Source organism: Haliaeetus leucocephalus, unplaced genomic scaffold (assembly GCF_000737465.1).
Source record: "Haliaeetus leucocephalus isolate CR32 unplaced genomic scaffold, Haliaeetus_leucocephalus-4.0 Scaffold517, whole genome shotgun sequence".
NCBI lineage: Eukaryota > Metazoa > Chordata > Aves > Accipitriformes > Accipitridae > Haliaeetus > Haliaeetus leucocephalus.
In genome coordinates, this window is record NW_010972953.1 from 4,523,839 (window position 1) to 4,535,498 (window position 11,660).

The 11,660-nt window shown below is 49.1% G+C and overlaps 1 protein-coding gene across 1 annotated transcript in view; it reads left to right on the forward strand.

Moving 5' to 3' along the window:
- ARID1A (AT rich interactive domain 1A (SWI-like)) overlaps nt 1-8,995 on the forward strand; it is a 57,814-nt gene extending 48,819 nt beyond the window's left edge. The window contains exons 13-20 of the mRNA XM_010576147.1: nt 975-1,107; nt 1,479-1,651; nt 1,831-1,981; nt 2,140-2,271; nt 2,382-2,478; nt 3,951-4,824; nt 5,078-5,208; nt 6,043-8,995. Of these exons, the coding sequence (XP_010574449.1) occupies nt 975-1,107; nt 1,479-1,651; nt 1,831-1,981; nt 2,140-2,271; nt 2,382-2,478; nt 3,951-4,824; nt 5,078-5,208; nt 6,043-7,767 (3,416 nt within the window). The 3' untranslated portion in view covers nt 7,768-8,995. The remainder of the gene's footprint in view (nt 1-974; nt 1,108-1,478; nt 1,652-1,830; nt 1,982-2,139; nt 2,272-2,381; nt 2,479-3,950; nt 4,825-5,077; nt 5,209-6,042) is intronic.
- Nucleotides 8,996-11,660: the final 2,665 nt, after the last annotated feature.

Sequence of the window (11,660 nt, forward strand, 5' to 3'; positions counted from 1 at the left end):
GGAAGGTGGGGTGTAAACAAACATGCCCTGGACGTGACCTCGGAGGATTTTAATGAATAGCTGGAATGACTCATCAACCAGCAGGGCTGAAGCTGAGGGATATCGGGTGCTGGGGATGGTAACTAATGGAAACATTAATTAAGAGTTCAGCTCTTGCCAGCTGTGAGGAGCGTATGAACCTGAGAGCTGACAGTGTCACAGCGATCCAGGGGCAGAGGAGAGCTCCTAGAGCTCATGGCACAGCTGGATTACACATGACGGCCTGGGATTTTTGGTGAAAGCTTACTGTAGTGTAAAGCAACCCCTACAGAGCCAGGGAACTTGCTGGACAGGTTTTGTCATTCAGTGAAAGATCTGGCATCTCCGGCATTCCCAGTTCCAGGAATCCTTGGGAGTGGTGCTTGAATTAACCTGCATGAATTAACCCCTCTCGAAGGGCAGAGCAGACAGAGGAGCCTTGTTCACAGTTACTTGGTGACTTCAGCTGGCGTCCTGGAGTTTCCATCACTAGAAAGATTGTGAGACTTCCAGGAGCGGACTAAAACCCACCTTCTTTCTGGGTAGAAAGAGTGCGAAGGTGATAGGTCAGTGGTTGTCACTTGGCAAGAAGCACCGTATTCCCTGCCGCATGATGCACTGTAGAGCATCAACCTTTGAAGGTAGATAGCTTGGGCAACATGACACAGTGCCACAGTAGTGGCATGGTGTGTAAAAAGGAATGTGGTTAAGAATGAAGGCATAATGAAAATGAACACATCCTCTCAGCTTTCGATTACTGTACATGGTTCTTCTGGGAAGTCTGGCCCACTATATCCTTGTAATGTTGAGCTCCTTGTACTTTTTTTTGGCCATATTTCATCTGTCTCTTTCTTGAAGGACTCTTTGCTCTCTGTTCTTGAGGCTGATGTTCTGGGAGGTTCTGGGTTGCATCTGTAGGGTGCAGAGCTGCTCACACCACATTTCTGTTCTTGCAGCGGGTTCAGGCTCAATGCAGGGTCCTCAGACACCTCAGTCCACCAGCAGCTCCATGGCAGAAGGAGGAGACTTGAAGCCACCAACTCCAGCGTCTACGCCACACAGTCAGATGCCCCCTTTGCCAGGCATCAGGTATGAAACCATTGCACCCTATTCCGCTATGCTGGATGCAAGCTGTGAACGTGAGGTCATTTCTGGGACATTACTACTGGTGGCTGGAGACTTGAGTACCTGTTTTGGTGGGGCTCCATGGCTTTGCTCCTTTGTTAATGGCTCTCAGCAACATTGTTGACTCTGCATCTGTGTGTGTGAATAATCATTACTTTTGGATTGGGTCTGAGGATGGTATTGCAGGAGGGCAGTTCTTCATGCATCTCTTGGGGGAGCATGACTGTGGTCCTTCTAGGGGATAGCAGCACCTGAGAGGGAACATGTGGGGAAAAGTATCCTGAGGAGCATTGTGGACCTCTATAATCCTGTGTCTGTGGTTTTTTTTGAATCAGGAGTAACTCAGTGGGCCTTCAGGATGCCTTTGCAGATGGTAGTGATCCTACGTTCCAGAAACGGAACTCCATGACTCCAAATCCAGGGTACCAGCCCAGCATGAATACCTCTGACATGATGGGTCGCATGTCTTATGAGCCAAATAAAGATCCTTACAGCAGTATGAGGAAAGGTAAGGAAGTCTTTGTGTGCTCCTCTCCCTTTTCTCCTTGAGTACTAATCCCTGTATCTGGCTGTACGCTGGAATGCGCTGTAGGAGACCTTCTACTTGCCCTTCTTCCCCAGAAGATGGGACGTTTCTTTCTAAGGCAGGGGTAGACACGTTTATTGCTCCTTTTTTCAATATTTCAGCTCCAGGAAGCGATCCCTTCATGTCCTCAGGGCAGGGCCCCAACAGTGGTATGGGTGACCCTTACAATCGTGCTGCAGGTCCAGGGATGGGTAACATGGCCATGGGACAGCGGCAACATTATTCCTACGGAGGTCCTTATGACAGAGTGAGGTGGGTACTTGAACCTGGTGAGATCCTGATTTGCTTCACTCATGTGAAATGATTACTTTCTCTTCACTACTGTGACTTTACTGATCATCCTTTTCCATCTGAGGAGCAAGGGTGAATTTAAGTGGACATGTGGGGCTTTTCTCTTTGTTTCCCTGTAGGACGGAGCCTGGCATGGGACCTGAGGGCAACTTAGCAACCGGAACTCCGCAGCCCAACATCATGCCTTCCACCCCTGAATCGGGGATGTACTCTCCCAGCCGCTACCCACAGCAGCAGCAGCAGCAGCAAAGGTCTGTGCAGGGTGTTGCCACAAACAGCTCTTCCCAGTGAGAGAGCTCTGAGACTGTGAAAGTGAAGCATGCATCTGATCAGACAAGTAATACATCTGTTTCTTCTCCAGACATGATTCCTATGGCAATCAATTCTCCACTCAAGGCACATCCTCGGGCAGCCCCTTCCCTAGCCAGCAAACTACCATGTATCAACAGCAACAGCAGGTAAATTATCATGAAGTTTCTGATTTGTTCGACTGAGAGGCAGAAAAGTTTTGTCTGTGAAATTTGCGAAAAGGGGACAGTAAAAACTCTTTGGGCTGTGTGTTTGCGTTATGAATGTGTAGAATTAAGTACCTTATATAGGAGGCTTTTATTTCCCCAGTTTCCAAATAGTTTAAGTAAGTTCTAATTAGTAGTTCCAGTGTTGCCTTAGCAAAACAATGTTCTGAGAATGGAGGTTGTGTAGTTTACAGACATCTGTGCTCTGGTCAGGCAGCAGGAGATCAGGAAGTGTTATTGGGCTTCTGTGCCCCTCTGGAACTTTCTGAATCCCATCACGTTTCTGTAACACTTTTGGTCCAAGTGATCAGATGAGTTTATTTGGAGTAAGTCCTTCATCGTTCTGGGGAGCTGTTTCAGGTGGATCGTTCTGCACAATCCAGGGCTTTTTTTTGTCTTTGCCTTACTGAGCCTGCAGACAAAGGCTTCAGGCCTGCCTCCACTGTCCCACTGCCTCCTACTCACTGTTCTGAAGAACATCAGGTTTGTTTCAGGACAGAGTTTGAATGAACATAGATCTCTTTCTGTAATCCTTATATATTACTTGCTCTTTGTGTCAGTGCCAGGACCCATAATGTTTTTTCAGATAATTTTGAGTCTTCTGGTTTAGGAGAGTATGGAGAGGGCACTCGCTGAGCTGTGCTAAGAATAATTCCAACTGCTCTGCAGTTTGGCTCTGCAACCAGAGCCACGGGGCTCTGAGCCAAGAGTTCGAGTTACTCTGGTACTTGTCATCTTTGAAGCCCTAGAGCTCCATCTGAAGCCAGTCATGACTGTGGAGCTTCTGAGTAGACTGTGTAGCAGCTAGAGCATAGACCCTTGGAGGCAAGAGAGATCTTGGATTTTAATTTTGTCTCAGCAATTGACTGTTTTCTCCATTTGCACTTAAAAGAAGAAGGGGGGTGAATAGTTCTTGCTCCTTTCAGTGATGTGTTTTGAAATCTACAGGAAAGGAAGAAGCAGGAAGTACAACAGTTTCTAATGCATCTTGTTTGATGCTTCAGCAGAAACCTCTGTTTTCTGGGAAATGCAAGAAAAATAAGGTCTGATAAAATTCTCGGATGTGAAAGGAAGCAAGTACCTGTGCACAGTTTGGCTTGTGGTGAATGTATAGTAGAGCGGAGTCTTTTCTACAGGAAAGTCCTTTCTGTGGGCATACTTCTGCCCCCAAGGCATCCTTGTAGAATCCACAAGGAAGCTACCCAGCCAGCCGCAAGGAATTGGTCTTGGCTTGTGAAATTGAAAGACTGATCCAACTTCACATTGGATATGGCTAACGAGACAAGTCTTGCCCTCCTACAGACCATGCCGTGGGGCATATCCTCTGGCTCTGAATAGCTCTGCCCACTGAGGTTTGGGTTGCTTGTTTCTAAGTAGATAATCTCCTATTGTCGATGCTTTTATTTTCCCTATAGAATTACAAGCGACCGATGGATGGTAGCTACGGTCCGCCTGCTAAGCGACATGAAGGGGAGATGTACAACGTACCATACAGCGCCGGGCAGGGTCAGACGCAGCAGCAGCTGCCTCCAGCACAGACCCAGCAACCGAGCCAGCAGCAAACTGCACAGCCGTCTCCGCAGCAGGACTTGTATAACCAGTATGGGAGTACATACCCTGCTGCTGACCGCCGATCTGCCGGAGGGCCACAGAACCAGTTCCCATTCCAATTTGGCAGAGACAGGGTCTCGGCTCCCCCAGGCTCCAATGCTCAGCAAAACATGCCTCCTCAGATGATGGGTGGTCCTATACAGTCTACTCCAGAGGGCCCGCAGCAAGGCGCCATGTGGCAAGGGCGCAACGAAATAGGGTACAGCTATCCAAATCGGCAGAGCACTGGCTCTGCGCCCCAGGGGCCTGCTTATCACGGAGTGACTCGAACAGATGAAATTCTGCATTCAGACCAGAGGGTCAACCATGAGGGACCATGGCCTTCCCACGGGAACCGGCAACCTCCTTATGGTCCCTCTGCCCCCGTGCCCCCAATGACTAGGCCCCCCCAGTCTAACTACCAGACCCCCCCTAGCATGCAGAATCACATTCCTCAGGTATCCAGCCCAGCACCTCTGCCCAGACCTCTGGAGAATCGCACTTCTCCTAGTAAATCTCCATTCCTGCACTCGGGGATGAAAATGCAGAAGGCAGGACCGCCCGTCCCTGCCTCGCATATAACACCAGCAGCTGTACAGCCTCCCATGATCCGACGAGACATCACCTTCCCTCCGGGATCAGTAGAAGCTACGCAACCTGTGTTGAAGCAGAGGAGACGGCTGACAGCAAAAGATATTGGTAAGAGTAAACTCCTGATTTTCTACTTACGCCTGTCGAGGGGATGGGTGCTGCCAGGGCTTTGCTGGCTTTGAAAGAATTACGTTTTTGCAGGTTATTTGTGTTTTCAGACATCATTTTGGCATTTGGTACATACAGTCTGTACATCATCTCGAACAGGCTCTGCTCTTCGTGGGTCCAAAAAGCAGTATCAAGTATCTCCTTTTTGTTTTTAAACTCCAGGAGCTGGAAGTATCATGTGTTTATGTTACAGGAACTCCTGAAGCCTGGAGAGTGATGATGTCTCTGAAGTCCGGGCTGCTAGCTGAAAGTACGTGGGCCTTAGATACCATAAACATCCTGCTCTATGATGACAACAGCATAATGACCTTCAACCTCAGCCAGGTGGGTGCAGATGCTCTCTGATGCAGGTCTTTGAAGTGCTAATTTTGTAGGGTTTTCTGTCAGCGAGATAGCAACAAGCAGCTTGTGCCCTTATAGTGCCAGACTCCCCGATGTCCCCATACCTGTGGAGCATGCCATGTCGGAAGAGAGCATGGGGTCTGGGTAGCTGTGTGCTGGTTCCTTACTAGCTCATGTAATTTATATGGTTGTTGGTGCGCAAGCATGTGTGTGCTCCTCTCTGGTGAGATGTATTGCCTCCGGAACAGAGGAAGTGAATAACAGTGGGGAGGCCATAATGGACTTTGCAGCAAGAGTGCTATGAAAGGTTAGAAGACAGTTGCATTGCAGGTGTTCGCTCACCTCTGGCTCTGTCTTTCCCCGGGACAGTGCGCAGGGAGGCTGGGATGCCCGTCCGGAGGGCCAGCTTTTCTCAGTTAGTTGCCATGTGCCTCCGTGGCTGTTGTAAAAACTGCTTGGCAGTACTGTAACGGCTGTTTGGCTTAGCGCTGTCCTCCACCTCCCTGTGTGTGAACCAGAGGGGAGATACAACCAAGAGCAGATGTGTGTTTGCACAGGTATGTGTGTGTGGAGGGGGGTGGCTTGGATACTGAAGGTCAGCATCTGGTTTTGTCTTTGTTCCATTTCCCAGAGGACGGAAAGCTCTCTTTTGCAAACAGTTTATTGCCAGCATGAAAAGAACCTGTTAATTAACAGCACTGCGTAAATTCTTAGCCCTTTATGCCCTGCTTTCCCAGTTGCTTGTGTTGGCCTAAGTTGTTTTCTGATCACTGTTCCCTTCCTTCCTTCCCCTCCTGTTTTTCTCCTCCCTCATAGCTGCCAGGCTTGCTGGAACTCTTGGTGGAGTATTTCCGGCGCTGCCTGATCGAGATCTTTGGAATCCTAAAGGAATACGAGGTGGGAGACCCAGGGCAAAGAACACTATTAGATCCCGAAAGGTTCTGCAAATCTTCAGCTTCCTCTCCTGAAGAAGGGGAGGAGGATGATGAACCACGGAGCCTGAACTGTGAGGAGGAAGAAGAGGATGAGGAAGAGGAGGAGGCTGCGTTCTCAAGCAAGGACAAAGCACCTCTAGAGAGCAGTGAGGAAAAACTAGTTAGTAAATTTGACAAGCTTCCAGTCAAGGTCGTGCAGAAAAATGACCCGTTTGTGGTAGATTATTCAGACAAGTTGGGGCGAGTGCAGGAGTTTGAAAGCGGGCTGCTGCACTGGCGGATTGGTGGCGGAGATACCACCGAGCACATTCAGACCCACTTTGAGAGCAAGACGGAGCTACCTTTGACTCATAAACGAGCTTCCTGCAACTCTGTCTTGAGGAAACGTTCAGCAGCTGAGAGCAATCTGAGCACTAGGGAAGGAGAGACTCCTCCATCCGACAGCTCCTCAGAGAAGAGGATAACTGCCACCATGGATGACATGCTTTCGGCACGTCCGGGCTCCCTGGCAGGGGAGGAGGAAGAGGTCAAAGCTTTGGAAACAGCGAAGGAAAGCAGCAAGTTTCCCTTTGGCATTAGTCCAGCTCAGAGCCACAGAAATATAAAAATTCTGGAGGACGAACCTCACAGTAAAGACGAGACGCCCCTCTGCACCCTCCTAGACTGGCAGGACTCTCTGGCGAAGCGCTGCATCTGTGTCTCTAACATCATCAGGAGTTTATCGTTTGTGCCGGGCAATGACTTTGAAATGTCTAAACATCCCGGGCTGCTGCTGATTCTAGGGAAACTGATTCTCTTGCACCACAAGCATCCAGAACGTAAACAGGCACCCCTAACCTATGAGAAAGAGGAGGAGCAGGACCAAGGGGTGAGCTGCAACAAGGTGGAGTGGTGGTGGGACTGCTTGGAGATGCTGCGTGAAAATACACTGGTCACGTTGGCCAACATTTCTGGCCAGCTGGACCTCTCCCCTTACCCGGAAAGCATCTGTTTGCCTATCCTGGATGGACTCCTCCACTGGGCAGTGTGTCCGTCAGCAGAGGCCCAGGATCCCTTCCCAACACTGGGGCCCAATGCGGTCCTCTCCCCTCAGAGACTGGTTTTGGAAACACTCAGCAAACTCAGCATCCAGGACAACAACGTGGATTTGATTCTTGCAACTCCCCCCTTCAGTCGCTTGGAGAAGCTGTACAGCACCATGGTGCGGTTCCTTAGTGACAGAAAGAACCCGGTGTGTCGAGAGATGGCTGTGGTACTACTGGCCAACTTGGCACAGGGGGACAGCCTGGCAGCAAGAGCGATTGCTGTGCAGAAGGGCAGCATTGGCAACTTGCTGGGCTTCTTGGAGGACAGCCTGGCTGCCACGCAGTTCCAGCAGAGCCAGGCCGGCTTGATGCACATGCAGAACCCACCCTTTGAGTCGACGAGCGTGGACATGATGCGCCGAGCTGCTCGGGCGCTGCTCGCCCTGGCCAAGGTGGACGAGAACCACTCAGAGTTCACGTTATATGAGTCGCGGCTGTTGGACATCTCCGTGTCGCCTTTGATGAACTCTTTGGTTTCACAAGTTATTTGTGATGTACTGTTTTTAATTGGCCAGTCATGACAGCTGTGGGATCCGAGACCCTGTGTGCGTGTGCGTGAGTGGAGAACTTAGAAACTGACTGTTGCCCTTTATTTATGCAAAACCACCTCAGAATCCACTGTCTGCCCTGCGCTGTCCTGCTTCTCCCTTGGGGAAAGATGTCCCCATTCCCTCTCCCCTTCCCTTGCCCTTCAAATTTGTCCTGAATCCCTTATTAAAGGAGACAAAGTTCTGTCTACATAGAAGACTTTTTTTATTTTAACCAAAGTTACTGTCGTTTACAGTGAGTTTGGGGAAAACGACTTGCCGTGTTATCACATTGACAGGCACCACTTTCATAACTGTTTTTAATGGTAAACTCTGAAGGACAAAAGTGACTGCTGAACTCTGTGTGGTTTATCGTTGTACATTCACAATCTTGCAGGAACCAAGAAGTTACCAGTTGTGAACAGACCTTGTCCAAGAGAGGCCTGTGCAGTAGCGTGTAGAACTTCATGTACTGTACACCTTAAACTGTAAACATACTGTAATAATGTCTCACATGGAAAAAAAAAAAAAAACGCTGGATCAGCAGCAAGCTGTAGTTTTTAAAAATGTTTTTAGTTAATGTTGAGGAGAAAAAAAGGCTTTTCCCCCAAAGTATCATGTGTGAACCTACAACACCCTGACCTCTTTCTCTCTTCCTCCTTGATTGTATGAATAACCCTGAGATCACCTCTTAGAACTGGTTTTAACCTTTAGCTGCAGCCTGAATGCTGCCACGTGTGTATATATATATGACGTTGTACATTGCACATACCCTAAGATTCCTTGCAGTTTTGTCCCCCTCTCCCTACCCCTTTATAGTATGACGAGTTAACGAGTTGATGACCTGCAAAAGCGAGACACAATTATTTAATCTCTTGCCAGACATCCCTCCCTGGAGGATGCTGTACAGGTCTCTGTGTATAAAGTCATTGCTGTCTCAGCAGCCAATCAACTTATAGTTTATTTTTCCTGTTTTTGTTTTCTTTCTAATCGAGGTGTGAAAAAGTTCTAGGTTCAGTTGAAGTTCCTGATGAAGAAACACAATTGAGATTTTTCAGTGATGAATTCTGCATATTTGTATTTCAGACGATGTAGCTAAAAACTTGATGTAAATTCCTCCCTTTTTTCCTTTTTTGGCTTAATGAATATCATTTATTCAGTATGAAATCTTTATACTATATGTTCCACGTGTTAAGAATAAATGTACATTAAATCTTGGTAAGATGTTTGTAAGGGTTTTTTTTATTAGCAGAATGGAGAGGTAATTTCAGTGCTGTCAGGTCTTGTAGACATGATGTTGTAGGTCAGCTCCTTCTTACCACGCAGCACAGAGACCTCAAAGGTACTGCGTGGTACGTCCCCAGTGTCGGGGGATGACAAAGTCCTGTCTTGCTCTGGAGACCTGCTTAAAGCCGTGTGGTCTGGCTTTGCTTTCGCTGTTTGGCTTGTTCCAGCCATGGAGTTTTGGCTTAGTGCTGCTTAGGCTCGGGTAGGAGTGGATTTGCAGCGTGAGGTGAAGCTATGGCAGAGAGACACTTAGTTCACAGGGTGAAAGAGACTGTTGCTCAGAAGGGAGGCAGTTCCCTTTCAGCTCTGTAAAATGGAAAATTTTCATTCCCCTCGCATTTTTCACATTTTCTTGGAACCGCGATGTGGACTCTGACTTCCTTCAGAGGACGGGGTTTTCCAGCGGACAGAGCTGTGATGCCCTTCAGCAAATGGCCAAAGTTCAGGCTCCTTATATGAAAATCTGCACATTTTCATGGGTTAGTAAATGGGTATTTTATTTAGCCTGAAGCTTTATCCTCAAATGATGATAGAAGCAGGCTAGCTAGAACTGCACTGAGCTCGTTTAAGCAAAAGAGCTAGTTAAAAGAAAAAGGAGAAGCTTTTTATGAAGGCAGATGTCATTTTTGTTCAAAAAATCACCTCGTTTTATCCCGCTAGTCCTCTCCTAGGAAGGTCTCAGTTCCCAGAGCCCTCCCTTAGTTGTATTCCTAGAAGTAATTGTGCCAGAATCAGGCTGACTCTTTTCTGAAAAGTCTGTTTATCAGCAGGAATCGCGGGAGCTCTTTGCCTGGCGAAGGAGAGTCCTTAAAATGGATTTCTTAAGAGACAGGAATGGTGCTGGGCTTCCTTGGCTTTAAAAAATACTGAATGGAAACCAGGTTGTGAGATAAGAATCCTGCTGGACTTCTGTTCTGCGACAATGTTGTTGATTTAAAACCAACTTCTCTGATAATTTAGTTCTGTATCCCGGGAGCTTTGTTTAGTCTGATTAAATTAATGTAAAAATCTTACTTTTTTTAACAGAAAGGACCTCAGCAGCAAGGTTGAAGAAAGGAACATGAGCAGCTTTTGTACAGCTTCTGTGTTCACATTATGGTGAATTTAATCATAAGTGAATGCTACGTTTGGGAGGGAAAGAATAGTCACAAGTGGTATTAACTACCCATTTTACCAGTATTTATACAACCAGTTGATCTGAGGGGAGTAATTTCGCTCCCCCAGCGCTTGCGTGCATGCAGACGCATACACCTCTTGCACTTCTAAAATGGCTAAAAGAAAAACAGCATAGATGAGAGATTAGGAAAATGAGAGCAAGCAGTGTTCACAGTTTGTAATAAGGGGCTATTTTGAGAGCCACACCTGATCTCAAACTCGGCTGCCCAGAATGCAAATCCTTGATGCTTTGACCTGATTCATAGCCAAAGCTTTCCATTTCTGCAGGCATTCCTTAAAACGCCTCTCTTTGGCCCCGACCGCTCCGCCGTTTCCCATTTTTACCAGCAAGGGAGAAAACTTGAGTTCTTCCCAAGCCAGAGCCCTGTTTAAAAGCACTCAGGGAGTCTCCCTTAAGGACTCGTTTGGCAATGCTGATTCTCTTTCATTCCTGCAGTAGATATGGTGCCACTTCATGTCTGTTTTAAGCACAAAGACTTGCTGCTGTCTTTCCCAGGCGCTGCCGTGCCGGCACCGGCAGCAAGACCTCACGGCGCGCTGCCACGGGCTTGCAATGTGGTTAAGCGTAGCGTGAGCTTGGTTTGGGTGAAAGCAAAATCTGATGCTTCTGTCATCACGTGGACGAGATCTTGAGGGAAACCTGCCCACCCTCTTGTAATAGTAAGTAATTAATATAATAACATGCACTTATTACCAGGCTATTGTTATGTGATGTTGCTTAATGTGTTTTGGCAAGAGACTCGTGTAAGCCGTGCCCTTGCTGCAGCCGCCGCGCGGCTTCGTTTGAGGTTTGTGTTGGTGCGTCTCCAGCAGTAACGCCTTGCTCTCGGCGAGGGCTCCTGGCTGGCCATGCCTTGCACGGAGGAGGGCAGCTTCTGCTTCCCGCTCTGCACCCCGAGCTGCGGCTGGAGCCGAATCCGTCCCCTCTGACCCAAGGCGCAGGCCCCAGGCCGGGGCGAGGGTCCCGGCTCGGGGACGGGCCGCAGCAGGCTGGACGTGGGGCACTGGAGGCAGCCCCCGGGTGTGAGACGGGCACCGGGCCCGCCACATCCTCCGCCGCCTGTGCCTGCATGGAGGAAGGTAATCTAAATGTGTCTGCGACTGAGGAAGAGCGTCGCCCCTGTGGTGGGGAGCGTCCCCTTTTTTCAGGTCAATTTGACGCTTCACGACGAGGCAGGGGGGAGGCTGGGGGCTAACCTCTGGAACAAGGTGCCCCAGCGAGGCTGGCCGCTACCGCCTGATCCCCTCAGCCCCTGGGGGGGAAGCCCGGGGAGGCCATAACCGCCTCCGCCTCCGCCCGCCCTTAACAAAAATGGCCCCCCCCGCCCCTTCTCCCCCCCCCCCCAACACACACACGCACCCGGCCGCCACGTGACGCGGCGCGCAGCCCCGGAAGAGGCGCGCGCAGCCCCGGAAGAGGCGCG